The sequence below is a fragment of the Wyeomyia smithii genome, chromosome 2 (genome assembly GCF_029784165.1).
Source record: "Wyeomyia smithii strain HCP4-BCI-WySm-NY-G18 chromosome 2, ASM2978416v1, whole genome shotgun sequence".
Classification (NCBI taxonomy): domain Eukaryota; kingdom Metazoa; phylum Arthropoda; class Insecta; order Diptera; family Culicidae; genus Wyeomyia; species Wyeomyia smithii.
The window spans coordinates 202,256,691-202,275,551 of NC_073695.1; the positions used below are offsets into that span (position 1 = coordinate 202,256,691).

At 41.8% G+C, this 18,861-nt stretch overlaps 1 protein-coding gene across 4 annotated transcripts; it reads left to right on the forward strand.

Moving 5' to 3' along the window:
* The first annotated feature begins 301 nt into the window (after window positions 1–301).
* On the forward strand, window positions 302–12,801 carry LOC129722371 (sodium-dependent nutrient amino acid transporter 1-like). 4 transcript variants are annotated; one of them, XM_055675764.1, is made up of 6 exons: window positions 302–644; window positions 10,752–11,040; window positions 11,094–11,319; window positions 11,375–11,746; window positions 11,808–12,436; window positions 12,493–12,801. In XM_055675764.1, exons 1-6 carry the CDS (start codon window positions 555–557, stop codon window positions 12,744–12,746), a joined length of 1,860 nt encoding a protein of 619 aa, XP_055531739.1. In that variant the 5' UTR covers window positions 302–554; the 3' UTR covers window positions 12,747–12,801. The 4 variants fall into 4 exon arrangements, with proteins under 4 accessions (XP_055531739.1, XP_055531740.1, XP_055531742.1 ...); XM_055675765.1 differs by having other exon boundaries at window positions 303–1,208; XM_055675767.1 differs by having other exon boundaries at window positions 304–792.
* The last annotated feature ends 6,060 nt before the right edge of the window (window positions 12,802–18,861 follow it).

An 18,861-nucleotide genomic window follows, 5' to 3' on the forward strand; every position in this document is an offset into this window, starting at 1 on the left:
ACTCGCACAGGAATAACATTCGACTTGTAAACAAATCCCGCGCTAGAAAACAATGAATCTGCGTTCGTTTAATCCTTCACCGAGTACAAGAGAACGCAGTGAAGTGGCGTAGAAGCGAAACTAGAACTTTATTTTTAAACTTCTTATTGTGTCTTACGTCCGTGATAAAGATGGTTGAGATGCATCGACTGAGCTGCCATAAATTTGTTAAAATTTCCCAAACATTGTATTAACCCGAACGTTGCAGTTGCGCTGCCGATTTGCGCATGCACCGTGGACCACCCACAACTGCCAGCAGGTAGCAGCGAATTCCCTGTGAACAACACAGTGGGCCGATCCGTTTCGAATCAAGATCGAATTCTACATGTCCACACGATCGGTCACCGATCAGTTGTACATTCGCTACAGAATCAGCCGGTACTTAGTCGAGGCGATAATAAACTTTTTTTTTCCCGTGCAACTAAAATGCCTTACGTGTGATCAAGAGAAGGAAAATCAACATGAAGTGCTAATTTTTGCAATCTGGGCTGATAACCGATTTGATAATTAGTGCTATGACGAGCCAACGAATTGGCGCTATGGAAAATAATCCTCGAAGGGATTTCTGCAGTACAAACAGTAAATGCATCGCCAACGGTCTTAGTGTACGCGGCTGAGTGGTTTTACATAATACGTTGTTATCATCGAATCATCGAAAATCAATCTAATTTTTTTTGGAAACTGAACCTTCGAAACAAATACCCATCATTGTTTCGGTTTTTTGTGAGGATAATGCGAGATTTGAAATCAATGGTTTGTGATCTACAGCTACAAGAGGGGTTTTGCATTTCGGCTGCTTGACTTTAATATTTGCTAGGGCTAGCGCATGACCTAACATCTCAATCTGTCCAGTTGATTCCGGGTAGTGCTGATGGATATTCTACGGTTTACCAGCTGTGACCAGTTCTGGGTGTTGGCCAAAAATTTATTCAATTAAATTCACACATAACCCTTCCGAAAACGTGGAATGCGCCAAGTTCCGCCTGTGTATGGATTTGTGCTGTGCAGGGTGACGCAACCGAGACGTACGACATCCTAATTTGCTCTGGGAATAGGTATTTTTGGAACTCGGAATACCGATATTGAAATAGCACCAATTCATGGCGGTAGAGCAATTTTATGAATTTACTCGTTGCTCGTCATCGGAAATTACGCTGCTGTCGAAGGAGGTAGTGTGAATGTTCCGTTAATCATGCTCGGGGGTGAACTTGAGTGGTCAGTCCTCTGTTCCATTTTTGTGAACCTGTTTAGCATTCGGGAGTATATGCCTTAGAAATAATCGGCGCGTATGGTGAATCGATGGAACTCACCACAACAACAAATTTTATCATTGGAAAAATTATACAGAATCCTTCCTTGTGATATAACATGATAGTTAAGCGAAAGTAATGAAGAGCGTGATCAAAAACTGCCGGAACGCAAGTTGCCCGCAACAAAACTCTCAGTTTCTTGGAATGGATAAAAATATATGTACCTGGGGTATGACATAAATATCAGAAAAATACAAATGAAAAGCCCTTGAATTGGATTAACGTTATCAAACCAATGAGTTAAAATTAATTGAGAGCAAATAATCAGAAACTGAAAACAAAACTTCAGGTTTATTTCGGTTCCCTTTTTTCACACATAAGCAAAATCTCCCTAAAGTTCCAGTCTCAAATGTCTAATTAGAAACACCACTGTTTCGTATACCACTGTTTACTTATTTTTCCTGTAGAAGACTAAACCACTGCGACGACTGCTACTAGATCTTTTGTGGTATGCTCCGCCTTACTCTAGGTGCTTTAACTATGCATAACTATCATTGAGTTGATGTCTTATTTGATTTGCACATACAGTGCCTCCACAATCATGGGTCAGCTACAATTATGGGTCACTTTTACGCAAATACGTCTATTCTCACGAAACTGAACAATTTTTATTGGCAGTGGTATTTTTTATAACTCAATTGTAAACCTATTCATACGATTGAAATGATTTAATGCGGAAAATGTTACTAAAAACAATAATTCTGCTCAGTGCAATAGATGAAGTGATTCAGAATTGTAGTAATGTTACATTTTGCGGTGCACAATTGTGGGTCAGTCCATATTTTGGCTATTTTTATTACTTTTGCATGATCATGCATCACGACTCAATAAAATAACTTATTTTACAAGCTATTACAACAATAAAATAATTTTTGTCATGGATTTTGATGGTTTTATAAGCTAAATGACTTTGAAGGCCAAAAGTGACCCATAATTGTGTCTTTTGCTATGTAAGTGATATTTTTCTTCCTAACCGATTTACACACATCAGCTGCAGTGAAACTAATTGCCGATCGAAAGAATACATCAGAACACAGAAATAGACAGTTAAACATTCGTAGTTGGTAACTTTTCCGATTTTATATTCATTTTTCAACATTTAGGCAACACGTTGACTGACCCATAATTGTAGAGGGACTGTCAAGCACAACACTGAAGTATAATATCTGAAAAGGGCTTTTGTTCCATACGTGTCGAAAGGACTTAGGAATCCATTTCCGAGGAAACGCAGTCTGCGTTGTATTTATACTTGAAATTCGTAGAGTAGGTGTTCCGAGGTTTCTTTCTCAAGTCTGCAGAAGTAGCACCTCTCGCCACCGAGTTTGCCTAGCTCGACTCAGCACTGGGCACGATGTATCGTTGTACTTATCCTACAACATGCAAAATGTGCCAAAAACAATATCGACTAATCTAGTTAATCGAGACCGCTATTAGCCTTCCAGGCAAGCGTTCGATATTGTTGTGTTTATATTAGGTAGGGTATCGAACGTCTTCGTCAGCGGTTTTCTTCTTCAGGTTTTCTGCAGCAATTTTCTTAAAAAATTGGCCGAAGAAAACCGCTGTCGAAGACGTTCGATACCCTATATATTTTATATTTTATTATAGGTTTCATACATTGCCGTAAGCCAGATACAGCATTCCAATTTTCTCATATGACAATCCTCTCCCACTCATCAAGTTCCGTATTTAAGGCTTTTGATAAGATGCCACAGAAAGCCACAGTAATTAGACAAACGTATGCACATTCTTTGATTGCATTTTCATCGTAATTACAGCTAAGAAAACAGTTGGCTAGTGCCTCATAAAAATATATTAGTTTATTCCTGGCCCGGCATCACTGGGCCTGTTGGCTTTATTTATTTGAGAACCGTCGGTGTTAAAGATTACACTGCGCAACACAGATTCACTCCAAAAGCTAAAATCGAAAAAAAAAGAAAGATTAAAGCTATTCAACCATTCCTGTGAATTTTGGTGTCCCTTAGCCACTTCTGCGTGTCTGGGTCAGAATTCGTGAAACGGATCACTAAAAACCACGATGTCTAAATTTTTTCAAATGAGTATTAAAAACTTCGAGAGTTTAAATCGGGAAGTTGATTTTCAAATTTTATCTACCCTCAATAAGTTCGAGTACAACTTTTCATCTTTGTATGGGTGCTCACCAAGTGCATTTTTTTATTGGTATTAGTGTCAGTTTAAGCCTTATATATAGGACGCATTTTGCACCAAATCGCCTTAAGGTGTGAAGATATTACCCACGCAAAAACTAGAGTGTGAGTAACCAGATCATTTATGAGCTTTTTCAGAGCCTTTTCCGATCTAGTTTGGAACCAGTACAACGCATGTGCGCTGGGCATAACGCATTTGATGCTCTAGTGTGTTTTGAATGTATTTGACAGCTCCGAACCACTTCGTTTAGAACGATTTCAAGGGTGTTGGTATCATCATAATGTTTTGTAGTGGTATTGGTAACGTTTTTCAGGAGCCTGCTTTCGTTGATGCAGTGTAACCAGCATTGGTTGCTGATAATTGAGGTACTCTTAAGTTTATTACCTGATCGATTCATTTTCAAGAACCAGATCATTCAGAAACATCATTGAATCAATAATATTAAAAGAAGACATTGCACATGTTCATAAAATTTTGCATTTAACTATGATGTTACTGTTTATTTGTTTGTCGACTGTAGCGGACTGTAGATTTATCGACTTACTGTTTATGTTGGTACCGATGCAAAAGAAGCGGAATGTGGCTTGGACGAAACACAATAACTTACGTTTCGATATATTTATCAGGATTTTTACGTATGTTTATTAAAACAAATGACTCAACTAATTCAGATGTTGGATACCGCAAGGCAGGATTCATGTTTCCGTTACAGATCATATGTGAGAAATTTTCACATTCGGCTGGATTTTTTTTCAGTTTTGAGATGCATAGTAAACACCGTTCTCTACTTTCCTACCTTTATGTTTCTCTCACAGTAGAAGCACGTTCTGCAGTGATCTCTGTTGTGTTTGAGTGTATTTCCCTTTCATGTGAAAAAGATCACACCAGTTTGCTGGAGAAATATTTCAGATTTCACAGCGGTGTTTTTTGCGAGCTCCACATATACACACGATTTGCAAGTGCGATCAAGCAAGTGCGTCACTTTGCTCAGCAGTGTGAGGCTCTAGTTATAGTGGACATGAATAACGACGCAGAACGATTCGCCTTGCCGTGTACAAATGATACACATTTGGATTTGAATCATGTCTATGTATTCCTTGTGCAGCTGATGCGTTATGCTTCCCACACAGTTTTTGTGCGTTATTAGAGTAGAGTGACTGCGTAAGACTTGAACTTTTGCGTGCCTAATTAAGCATCTTTGCATGCTTTTTTTCCAAAATTGGTCTAGGCTGTTTCCTGAAAAGGGCAAAACATTTTTCGCCGATATTTTGTCAATGAATGTAATTCAAAAACTGTAAACTCTGCAAGGAGAGTTTTCTATGAGTGGCTTTTAGGAAATTGGCTGAATTTTCATAAAAAAACTTGGGAAAAGTCATATATCAAGTCCTACACTGAAAAATAAATGCTCCCAATGGCCGAATGTCATATACCACTCGACCCCTTTCGACGAACTGAGCATTTTCTGTATGTATGTATGTATGTGTGTATGTGTGTATGTGTGTGTGTGACTGTGTGTGTGTGAAACTTTTTTTTTTCTTTTAGTTTAGAGGTTATGTATCAAAATGTAAAAATCACGAAACATCAATATCTCAGAAACCACACAACCGATTCCAATAAAACTGGTTTCAAATGATCGGGCTGTCTCCAGAACCCTTAACTTTTAAATTTCGTTATGATTGAACATATGGTTCAAAAATGATGTACAGAAAAGTTATCCTGAGGATGCTTAAACTCACTCATTTTTTTCAGAGATGGCTGAATCGATTTTCACAAACAAAGTGTCAAATGAAAGGTCTAGTTGCCCCATAGGCTGCTATTGAATTTCATTGTAATCGGATTGTAACTTAGTCCGTTGTTTATAAAAATGTGGAATTACATAATAAAAGTAAACATAGTGACTTTCTCCTAACGATTAAACTGGCCAATTAAAAGGTAAAAAAGTGATCCAAAGTGCCGAATGTCATATACTACTCGACTCAGTTCGACGAATCGAGCATTTTCTGCATATATGCATGTATAGGTGTATATATTTGTGTGTGGGTGTGTACGTGTGTATGTGCACCTTTTTTTCGCACTCACTTTTCTCAGAGATGGTCTGACCGATTCTTTCTATCTTGGTGTCAAATGAAGGGTCTATTTGACGCTTAGGTAGCTATTGAATTTCATCGTAATCGAACTTTTAGCTATGAAGCTGTGAGTGGTTTGAAAGTTATAGAAAGAAACGTAACCCGCAGACTGTTTAAAACTATAGCTACGATCAAAATATTTTGTTTTTGATATTGTACTATTTTAATGTTTGCGGCCTTGCTCAGGATTGAAGTTGAAATAGAAAGTCATTTCTATCATTTAACTTTTTGCCTTTCTCCTATTGCCTATTGTGTGTGTGTGTGTGTGTGTGTGTGTGTGTGTGTGTGTGTGTGTAACGCTCTCCCAATCTCACTCGATTTTCTCAGAGATGGCTGAGCTGATTTCAATGAAATTAATTTTAAATGAAAGGTCTAGTTGCCCTATAAGACCCTAGTGAATTTTATTGTAATCTGATTTCTAGTTTAGAAATTATGTATCAAAATGTAAAAATCACGAAACATCAATATCTCAGAAACTACACAACCGATTTGAACAAAATTGGTTTCAAATGAACGGGCTACCTAAAAACCTTAACTTTTGAATTTAATCTCACTCATGTTTCTCAGAGATGGCTGGACCGATTTTCCTAAAATCAGTGTCATATGGAAGGTCATGTTGCCTCCATAAGACCCTGTTGATTTTTTTTTTTGCAAACGGATTATTACTTTTCCTGTTATGTTTAAAAATGTGAAATCCAGCTATGAAAAGAAACATATTCCGAAGACTACTTGGTCTCACTCATTTTCTCAGAGATGGTTGAACCGATTTCCACAAAATTAGTGTCAAATGAAAGGTCTAGCTGCCTCATAACACCCTATTGAATTTTGCTGTAATCGGACTGTAACTTCGTCTGTAATGTATCGAAATGTGAAAATCACTAAACTTCATTATCTTTGAAACTACACACCAGATTTGAACAATATTGATATCGAATGAACGGGATAGTTAAGGGTTAACTGATGAACTATGATTGAACACGTGGTTTCAAAGTTTGGCTCCTCCATACGTTACCTTTTTCATTTGATTGTAATCAAACTTAAGAAACCGTTATGTTTTAATTTGTAAAACAACGAAAGTCTATTATCTTAAGTATTACACGACTTATTTGAACAGAACTAGTGTCATACAAACGAGTCATCCCTCAAACTTACAAATAACAAACTTCATAAAAATTTGATATACTGTTCAAAAGTTTTGTAAAGAAAAGAAATTCAAAGACTATTCAACACTATAGCTGCTTTGATCAATATATATGGCCTCAACATGATTTAAATGTGGTATCGTACCATTTGAACGTTCCCGGTATCGCTCGTGATTAAATTGAAATTGTTTTAAATTAAGAGTCATTTCTAATATTTCGCTATTTCTTAAGCACTAAAATTACGTCAAATTTCATATCTTATACTTCAATTAGAACATCAATATTTTATAACTCAATGAGTGAATAATCCTTTATTGGATTTAAGCATTCCTGTGAATCTATTTTTATAAATAATAAGTTTGAAAGAGAAAGGCTGAGTGTGACCGCTAGGTGGATTAATTTGGGTTTTTTGAAGTGTATTTCTAACTTATTGAACACCTTGTAAAAATATGGCGGGTGAAAATTCATGTTTGAGTACTTCTATGTGAGTTAATCAACGTTGGCTATATGCGGTCGAGCGTTGTCATGCAGTAGAATCACTTTTATGTGCCTTTTCTCCCTCTTCTTTTAGTGTGACCATTTTTCCCGCAGAGTTAGACTTATTCGCATAATTACACGTCGATACCGTTTCCCAGTGATGGTTTCGTTTGGTTTCAACAGCTCATAATAAATAAAACCGGCCTGGTCTCAAAAATTACCTTCGCAGTGGGGCCCTCTTCTCATAAAACATTTTTTAGAGGTGATAAAATTCCAAATAGTGAAATGACTTCACGGACCAGGGAGGGGGGCTGGAGTCGGAAGGCCCGGGGCGTTTGCCACCGTCCCCCACTCCCTTTAAGTCCGGGCCTGACTGCGTGTATATTCGGTCGAGCTGAAGCGTGACCGCGCAGTCCTTATGACTTTCTTTTTTTTAGGTTACTGTAATGATTCCATTCTTGATCACCCGTCGCAATGCTATGAGAAAAAATTTTTCCTGTTTAACAGTTAGAGCAGTTGTGCACATGCGAAAAAAATCGTCGCTCAATAAGCCTCGGCTTTGAATTAAAATGAACTCGAATCCCTTGTTTTTTAACCTTTGCCAACACATCCAATCGTTTGGGAGTTACTCGACCAATACCGAGTCAAGATGTTTCTGCGTTTGGCATAAATCTCTCAATTCACCGTCTGCGAAGGTTACCGGGGCTCCTTCACGCGGATAGCTGTTAACACTGAAATGACCTTCTTCGAAGCGATGGAACCAATCACGGCACGTCGTCGTTTTATTTATAGTAGCATTTTCGTGAATTTCGTGTTACCCTCGATGCGCTTTAGTCGTTATTTTATATAAATGAAATGACGAAACTGATACTGGTCGTAAATAACAATGATTTGGCTTAAAATAACATATTTTCACACAACTAAAAGTATATGATACTAGAGATAGTCAGGTTTAAATATTTTAAAACCCGTACCCGACCCGAACAAGAATTTTTTTTCGGTTGAAACCCCAAACCCGACCCGAACCCGACCATCTCTATATGATATACCATAATAAAATTACTAACGTGTCGAAGCGGAATTGATCATCATTCACTGCTAGCTCCATCTATTAACAAAAAGCGAGAACTTGAGGCGCGTTGCTTTCCTTTATTACATCACTACTTAACAGTAAAAGTAATAACTTATAAGATCAAATTTTCACATACAATTTACCATTCACCTGAGTTTGATGTACTGTAAGAAAACATGCTTTTGAAAATCTTAACTTTATTTGAATTATTTTAACTAAGCAATGATGTTATCCGCGAGTTGGAAACAAAAAATTGCCATAAAACTGAAATTTGAAAACTGATTGGTAATTTTGACGTAGAGCTACGTCAATAATCTGAAATCGTAACGTGTATTAGTATTTAAAACCGCAATGATGTACAGAGATCGGAAGTCGATCCCAGACTGACTTAATATTATATTAGAAAGGGTATTTTCGAAATCGAGAAGATGCTCAGAGGTCTAAAATAGATTCCAGACGCAATATTGAATTTCAAAATGGCGACTGCCGGTTTCTGGAGCCGGAATAGTTCAAAGACGCCATTTTAAAATTTAGGCTGAATGAGTAGTGAATTATAAAAAATGATTCTAATTTTTTAAACGTTTTATCCCAATCAATGAAAGCAAAGTTACATTCAACTGGAAATACATAAAAATCTTAGAAATAACCTTAAACCCGGATTATTGGCAACGTGGGTTACAAATTGCTTGTGGATCACAACTATGACATCAGAAATCAGAATAGTTTATCAAATTAGAAGTATATTTAATTAGTTTAATTTTCACTTGGTTTAAAATCGTTAAGATGCAGCATTCAGATGACATATAAACTGGACCTAATAATTCTTTGAAAAATGAGAAGTGTGTTCTCAGTCATACGATTCTTAAGGAAGGAAATTCACCTTAAATAACTTGAATTTTTTTACATTGGTTGGAGAACTAAATGAGAAATTCCCGTTAACACACGGTTAACAATAAAAGCTCGTTACAATTGATCAAGACGCTACAAATGTCTAAAACTGTGTTTGTAGGAGCATTCAAAAAACCATTGAATTCTATCAAAATTCTTGCATTGTTGGATTTGAACAGAACAGATTAATAAGTATTTTGCCAGATGCTAAAAATGAACTCTTGGATACTGAGAATAAACATAAACTCAAAAATAGGGCCAGCTTTAATAAACTTGAAATGGTCAATTTCAGATGCTGACAAACAGAAAAAATTAGTTTAATGTGCAAAATCTAAAAAAATACTTTAACATTTAGTAAAAAAATTTAAAAGACTATTTTGAAACAATAAAAAACGCACGGAAAGGATGATAAAAATTCAAAATTTGAAAAAATATAACGCTTTTGTGATCTGAAATCTTTTGAAAATGTTTTTTTTTCTAAGGAACATTCATTTCAGAATTTATTTATTTAATAATTCGTCGATTTCAATAAAGAAGCCCTAAACGTTAGTGAAATTAGCACTAGAAACGAGAATATGAGCTCTAGAATTTAATTTAATTTATGAATTCGAAAAAGTGTAATTTTGAAACAAGAATAAATTAAATGTGAGAGTACCTTTCCCAACTTTCCACAGCGAAAGTATGAATCAGAATATGAACCAGATTAATATAATTGCTGATGGGTAATATAATTAAGTTTGAAGGCCGGAACGTTAGCAACAGTTACCTACCTATAAATTTAAAAGCAGGCTATAAATGTTGTTTTCTATCTAGAAATTACTACAAACACAAACAAAAGTTTTAGAAGCAGATCACGTGTGCCTACTAATTGGGTAAATTTGATACGGTATTCTGATTTTTTCACTATGTTCAAAAGTTATTTTCAATAATATATCACCGTTACCATTGATAGTATTATTAAACTAACTGGGTTGTGCGTTGACGGATACAGGTAATCAAACTTTCACTACAAGGCCTGTTCAACAATGGAAATACCAAACTGATCTCCAAAAACACGACAAAAAGTCCTGAAGGCGCCCGCACCGGGTAATCCCCTTTTTTAGAGAATCAATCACCGAGCGCTTAAAGGCTCAATTCCCCACTTGGCTTCCAACTGGTTTTTGGACCAGTGCCAAGAGTCAAAACAGGTTGCCTTTTGTTTTGTTACCGACACACGGTGATGAATGTTGCTATTTTGACTTGAGTCGGTTAATCAAGTACATGCAATGAATTTATCCTCTCAATCGCTCTTCTAGTCGAAATGCGCGACAATAAATTTCCCCTGAAGCTAAACTAATGCTACTGACACAGTGCACTCCAATAATACACACAATACGAAAATAGATCCGTAACCTGGTAAACCTTTTCTCCTTCCCTCACAACGCACTTCTGACCTGTCGCAGTTCATTAACACAATTGCTCATCTTCCCTGATAGAAGAGAAAAGTGATAATTTAACTAATTCGTTTGCATGTTTCGATTGTGCTGCACAGCAAGTAAATGGTATCGCCATCACGGTGGCCATCCCTGGGGCACCCACCAGGGAAAAGTGGGGTAAAGGCGTCGAGTTCATGCTCTCGTGCATAGCCTATTCGGTTGGATTTGGTAACATTTGGAAGTTTCCTTACACGGCCCTGCAGAATGGAGGTGGAGCTTTCCTCATTCCGTATTTGGTGGTGCTGTTCGTCGTTGGTCGTCCGATCTATTACCTGGAGATGGTGATGGGCCAGTTCTGCAGTCGAGGCTGCGTTAAGGTCTACGATTTGGCTCCGATTATGAAAGGTGATTGTCAAGTTCCCGACTAGAAGAAAAATTAATTTCTGTTTTTACTTCAGGTATTGGCGTTGGTCAATCGCTGGCAATGTTCGTTGTCATGACCTATTACACACCTGTTCTGGCAATCACGTTACGATATTTGATTGCATCCTTTAGAAGTGTGCTTCCGTGGAGTAAATGCGATCCCTCTTGGAGTCGGTGTATCAACTCTGATTTCAGGGGATTCCTGAATGCCACCGATCCCACGCTTAGTAGTATGAACGTTTCCGCTGAACTTTATTTTACGTAAGTTTCTTACACTGAAACGCTTGGTTCAGATTTTTTAACGATATAATTTCAGAAAGACAGTAATGCATCGAGCTCCGCTAGATCAGGGCATCGGAATTCCAGATTTCAAATTGACGATGTGTCTGTTCGTCTCCTGGATGATTGTAGCTGTTATCTTAATCAAAGGGATTCGCAGTACCGGGAAGGCTTCCTATTTCCTGGCGCTGTTTCCTTATGTTATTATTTTGGTTTTGTTCATCCACTCCTGCACACTTGAAGGTTCGTTCAACGGAATCAAGTACTTTCTTACTCCCAAATGGGATCAGTTATTCACGGTGACTGTCTGGATGGAAGCCGTGACGCAATGTTTCTTCTCATTATCTATCTGCTTCGGTGGAATCATCGCTTACTCGTCATTCAATAATTTCTCGAACAACGTTTACCGGTAAAAATTGTTTAATTTTAAAAAATATTGTACTTCTTTAACGCTTATTCTTATATTTCAGAGATGCTATGATCATTTCCTGGCTGGACACCTTCACCTCTATTATCATTGGGTGCATCGTATTTGGTGTTCTGGGGAACTTGGCACATGTAACGCACAAAGAGAACATCCAGGACGTTGTTCGTCAAGGACCGGGTCTCACTTTCATTGCCTACCCGGATGCGATCGCCAAGTTCGAATACTTTCCACAGCTTTTTTCGGTATTGTTCTTCATGATGCTGTTCATCGTCGGCATCGGAAGTAATTTGGGAGTGATCACCAGTATTATAACAGCGATCCGTGACCAATGCCCGATGTTGCCAAACTGGAAAGTTGCCAGCGTGATCAGTGTGGTTGGGTTTTGTTTGAGTACAATCTACATGGCTCCAGGTGGATTGGATTTGCTGGATGTTTTTGATAATTATGGAGCTAAATATGTTACTCTTACGTTGGCCTTAATGGAGATGATCACTTTCGGTTGGATATACGGAGTGGATCGAATCTGTCGGGACATTCAGTTTATGCTTAAAATGGAGACAAGCAAGTTCTGGAGAATCTGTTGGGCGGTAGTCGCACCGCTCGTTGTGAGTGTGATTTTAATCGGAAGTTTTGTGGCACACAAACCGATAGACGTTCCTACGGAGTACAATAGTATGATGTTGAATGTAGTGAAATATACAAGCTATAATTTAACAATTTATTTTCAGTTATTGGATGGTGCGTTTACACGCTTGCTGTAATCCAGTTACCATTGTGGGCTATCTACACAGTGTGTAACCAGAAACGTAACGGACTGGGACGGAAGCTTCGAAGCGCTTTCAAGCCTAGCAGAATGTGGGGACCAGAGAATGAATCTATACGAGAGTTATACAACGTATCCATTGAGAAAAGTAAACAGTTTCAAGACCATGGGCGACCGTTTAGCTTGTGCAAGTTTATTTATAGAAGAATATTTAAGTAGATTATTAGATATAGTCATTTACATGCCATGTATGTTTCTAGAAAAACTATTTATTAGCAGATGTAATTTATTTTATCTTAGAAAACATTTAACTTCAACTGTACTGTAATATAATTATAACGAACGCCAAATAATAGATTATAGCGATAACCTCTCATTATTGATAATACTAAACATCCGAAAAGAACTGTCATCCACAGATAAAATTAATAGAAAATAAAGGTCCTTCTGACTCGTGACACTTTCTGCAAACATAACTCGGTCACATTAATTCGAATTTGCCATCGTTTTCATCGATTTATGACATGGTACATTATCAATCTATTGATTGATTTCCTCTTCATGGAATAGTCAATGCATATTTGTTTATACATCAGTTATGCCTTCCAGTTGGTCTCGAGATACGATGCTGGCCTAACAAGCCAGTCGTCGTAGGTTCGTGTCTCGTCTCGGAAGAGACTGTTAGTGTCAATAGGATCGTAGCGCTAGCCTCGCAATTGTCCTGTACATCCAACCGTTGGCTGCGATATCTGTGTATAATAAACAGAAGGCCAAGTTCCGAATCGGAATCAAACACCAAGGCTTTTTTTTGACGTTGGACTAACGTCTATATCGAAGTTAGGCGCCTGAATTTGAATATCTAGTAATTCAACCAGGGAAAACCAGGGAAAAGTGGTCAGGTTTTAAGTGCTTATATATCAGTCATTTCTTTTCCGAATTTCGAGGTTTTGGTATCAACCGATCAGAAATTCTTTTACGGTTGAATTTATGTAACAAAAATAATGTATTGTTCGAGATACACTATTGAAAAATTGATAAACCACATCGATTGTCTAAATCATACCGAGGAACCAATCAACACCTCTCTTCACAAGCACAGTCGACACTAACGGATACAACCGATCTGACTTTGTAAACAGTCTCGCAGCTTTTAACCAATAACGAGCTCGCTTTCGGTAGCTGCAACAGGTGTTTCAACACCGTTTTAAAATGCTTCTTTTATCATTACCACTGAACAGATTCTAAACACCAATGGCTTGATTGACAGGGAAAATATTGCGCTAGATTGTCATATAATAGTTTAAATATGTTTTCGATAGTAAACTAGTTAAAAGTTGTGTTAAAAGTCGTGCACATTCAACCAATCACAAGCTCGCTTCTCCTTTGCTCGCGGATGGAATTTGCTTTGGGCTATATAATAGCCTGCGTCGTCTCATAGCAGTCATCAGTTAACAAGTGGAAGGCCACTAGAACGGTCCTGAATAATCAGCAGCGGTGGCTGATTCCAGTGGCGAAACTTAGCTGCAGCAGAACCAGAGCGGTGGTATCAGGCAGTAGCGGCGGAAGTGCAGCTGCATTTTTTCATTCAGTTCGGTTCCCTTTCGATCTGAGTTGGACCCCACCAGCGGTAATCCAATTCAGATATCGTTGGGTGAAAACAGCCAGAAACTGCACGAGCCAGCACCGCCACTAGGAAAGCTACCTTCATTTAGTGTGTGTGCAGTGTGCACATATAGCGTATATTCATCTGCATAGCTATGACATTTGCGATAATAGGGATGATAGCTAACCAACCCATGTGTATCGATAGCTAGAGCTGTTGCGTGTGTAATGCTAGCTATAGCGTGTGTCTGCTTTTACCCATGCTGAGCAACCTTAAGCTAAACAGCTAAAGCCCTTGGTCTCTCCGGGACCGCCGTTAGGCATTACTTCGGGAAGAGGGCCCGTCGTGCTTTTCGCACTTACCTCTATGGGTAGCAGAGCAGCCTATACAGGCCAGTTAGTTAACCATTAACTAACTGGGGCACATCGATGGTTTCCCGTCGATTGGTGCCCTGCAAAATACTAACGATCTGTGATGCGGCCGTGATGACCGCATCCCAGATTTTCCTATTTTCGCACATCCTACGCACGATGTTCTCTGGCGTAGTGTCCATCCCACTTATTGCCAGCATTTCGTACCGTACCCGCTCGAATCGCGGGCATGTGAAGAACACATGCTCCGCGCTTTCTTCCGCACCCGTACAAGCGGGGCACATAGGGGACTCGGCGTACCCGAACCTATGCAGGTACTGCCTAAAGCAGCCATGGCCTGACAGGATCTGTGTCAGATGGAAGGTTACTTCCCCATGGCGCCTACTAATCCAGCATGCTAACTCTGGAATGAGTCGGTGTGTCCATCTACCTTCTGTAGTGTTGGACCACTCCCGCTACCACCTGGCCATTGAAGATGACCGTATGGTGTTGCGAATACCCCTGGTGTCGCGTTGGTCGAAGCACTCTACATCCTCTTTGACGATGATGCTGATGGGCATCATGCCAGCCAGGACGCAAACCGCCTCGTACGACACTGTTCGGTATGCGCACGCGACCCTTAGGCACATTAGCCTGTACGTACTCTCGAGTTTGCCTCGATGGCACGAGGTACTCAACACCTTGGACCACACTGGTCCTCCATACCTGAGTATGGACGTGGTCACGCTAGCAAGGACTTTGCGCCTGCTGCTATGGACCGCCGAGCTGTTTGCCATCATGCGAGATAGCGCTGCCACAGCCATGGAAGCTTTTTTGCAGGTATAATCGACGTGGCTCCCGAACGTGAGCTTGTCGTCGATCATAACCCCCAGAAGCTTCAGCGAGCGTTTTGAGGCGATAGTGCATGCACCAGCACTAATCGATGCCTCCTGCTCCGACTTTCTGTTATTAACAACAATAACTTCAGTCTTATGGTGCGCTAGCTCCAGTTTCCTGGAGTGCATCCAGTCTTCCACTACGCGTATTGATAGCGCGGCCTTCAACTCTACCTCTCTAATTGACTCGCCATAGACCTCAAGAGTTATGTCGTCGGCGGAGCCCACGATCACCACCCCTGGAGGGAGTGCTAGTTTTAACACGCCGTCATACATGGCGTTCCACAGTACCGGGCCCAGGATGGAACCTTGCGGTACACCTGCGGTAACCGGAACGCTTTTCTGACCCTCGTTTGTGTTATACACTAGCACTCGATTCTGAAAGTAGTTGCCCAGAATCTTGTACAACGGCATCGGCACTCTGAGGCTCTGTAGCGCTAAGGCTATGGAGTCCCAGCTGGCAATGTTAAACGCGTTCTTCACGTCGAGCGTGGCGATCGCGCAACAACGAATGCCCCTTGTTTCACGTTGGATTGCAACCTCAGTCGTTCTAGTGACAGAGAGAATTGCATCCACCGTGGACCTACCTTTCCGAAAACCGAACTGGTTGCTTGATAGACCGTTCTCACTTTCTGTATATTTCACCAGTCTATTGAGGATTACCTCTCAAGCACCTTGCCCGCCGTGTCCAGCAGGCAGATTGGTCTGTATGCCGATGGGTCACCTGGTGGTTTCCCAACCTTCGGCAACAGCACCAGCCTCTGGCGCTTCTACACGTCCGGGAAGAGGCAGTCGTCAAGGCATTTCTGCATGACCGCCCTGAACAACCCGGGGGCTTCTTTGATGGCCGTCTTGATGGCCAAGTACGGGATTCCGTCTGGTCCCGGAGCCTTGCCTACCTTCAGGGAGTTTGCGATCTCGATCAATTCATCTTCTGTCACCCTCACCGCATCGTCTGCCTCTGCACGGCTGCCGTCACTCACGGTTGGTGGTGACTCGTCAGCCGGAGGTCAGGGACTTGGTTCGTGGCTTGGGAAGAGGCCCTGAAAGATCGTTTTTAGCATCGCTGGTGATTGTTCGGCCGGGGCTAGCGCACCTCTAGTCTGGGTCATAACGATCCTGTAGGCGTCACCCCACGGGTTCGAATTGGCACAGAGTCGTTCGAAACAGGCTCGTTTGCTGGCTCTGATTGCGCTCTTAAGCGTTGCCTTAGCGGATCTGAATGCGGCACCGCGTTCCGCTCTTTGCTCGTCGGAACGTGCGCGTTGCATCCTCCGTCTTGCATGGAGGCATGCATTGTGCTGGCCTGCTATCATATCGCTCCACCAGTATGTCGGTGGCCTACCCTCTCTAGGCGGATGAGACCTAGGCATCGTGGCGTCGCACGCCCATGACAGTATCGAATTTAGATGGTCCACATCCGGGAGCGGTTCACCCCCTTCGTGCTTCAGTCTAATTGCCTGCCCAAAAACATCTGCATCGAAATGCAATGTTTTCCAGCCGTAGAAGGATGGAATATTGGCCCAACTCGCTGCTTGCTTCCGCACGCCTACCTCATAGCGGATCGATTGGTGATCGCTATTCGTGTAGCTGTTGTCTACCCTCCAGTTCGTGATCATTACCGGGTTGCAGAACGTTACATAGATTATCGATTCCGCTCCATTTCTACTGTAGGTGCATTTTGTACCAACGTTAGCCAAGTCTAAGTTGAGCTTCGCCAAAGCTTCCAACAAGACCTGGCCCCTCTGGTTTGAACAGCGACTTCCCCACTCGACCGCCCAAGCGTTGAAGTCAGCCGCAACCACCAACGGCCATAGGCTCGTCAGTTCCACGGTTGCTTGATCGACAATCTGTGCGAACGTTTCGGTAGACCAACTTGGCGGAGCATAGCAACTGCAGTAGAATACTCCATCTACTTTGGCTATAACGTAACCCTCTCTGGAGGTCGACACAATCTCCTGAACCGGGGACCTGCCTGTCGTGCAAATGGCCGACTTCCCAGACTTGTCCGATACCTAGTTACCGTTTCCGGTTGGGATGCGGTATGGGTTCGAGACGATGGCCACGTCCGACAACGACTCAGCAGCTGCTTGGTGTAGCAACTGCTGCGCCGCATAGCAGTGGTTCAGGTTTAACTGTATCACCCTCAGGCCTGCGGCTTAGTAGCCGGCCGTGCAGCCGGGCACTTGGGGCATCCCATGGCGTGTTTGGCGTCCCGTTCACCGGTGCATACCAGACACTTGGGAGATGCACCGCAGTCCCGTGCCTTGTGGCCTACGCCACCGCAGCGGCGGCTTAAATTGGACCTGTCGGACCCTTTGCACGACCAGGATTTTTTGCCCCCGCTCAAAGCACCTGAAGCAAACGTCAGGCTGTTGGAAGGTGCCCAGAGGGCAGACCGACCAACCCACCTTCAACGTGGCCTTCTTCAGGGCCTTGTTACCCTCCGCTAGTGGGAGCTTTATGGTAGCAACCTGGGTGCCGGCCGAGCCCCTGCAGAGACGAACTGCCTCCGCGGTCACTACCACTCCACACTCTCGCTCGAATGCTTGTGCTATATCACACTCTTCGGTGATCTCGTCCAGGTTTTTAAGCTGGAGAGTCACTTCAGGAGTGAGGGCTCGGATTTGAACCTCCTCGCCTAGCACTTCCAGGGCCGTCTTTTTATAGGCACAGCCCTTGCCCTTCGCCACTTTGCGGAGTTCGAGGATCATCTCGCCGGTGCGTGACCGATGAATTGACCTGACATCCGCGCCGAGCTCTTTGAGCTTGAATTCGCCTCTCATGGCCTTCAAGACTTCAGCGTACTTAGACGCATCCGTCTTGAAAATGAGCGCGTCACCCTTGCTCCGCCTATTCGCCCCTTGCGGCTTCTTATTGCGGTCGCCGCGCTTCGCGCGTCGTTCCCGCTTCTGCCGCTTTTTGTTCACCACGGTGGTCCAATCCGTAGCTTCGCCGTTTGCCGGTTCTTTGCTCGGCTGGACCGACGGGCCAGCTTCCTGGCTGTCACCGAACAACCGCCTTCGTTGCGTCCTGGGGGCCGATTTCCCCGGAGAGCCTCTCGCATGTTTGCCAGCTGGTTCAGTTGAACAGACTTCGGCAAACGATGCTGCAGCTGTTTGTGTGTATTTAGACACAGCTGCAGCACTCCCTTTTTTAGGCTGGTTAAGCCTTGCCTCTAGCGCGAGTGCCTTGCTTTCGGCATCGTTAGCCCGTTTAAGCTCGGATTTCACGCTGCAAATGTTCATACGTAGCAACAGAAGGCATTGTTTTAAGTCTTTTGATATGTTGCTACGTTCTTCCGTGAACTTGAGTATTTCATCAAGTTGTACGGACACTGCCTCCACGCTCGGGAACTTGTTCATGTGACTTTCTACCACAGAGAGTAACATAGCCCCAGATATCTGTTCCCGTTCCATGGCAGTTTTAGGTGTTTCCACCTTACCGCCAGTCTTCGCCGTTCCGGTTGGTGCTGGCTTAGGCCT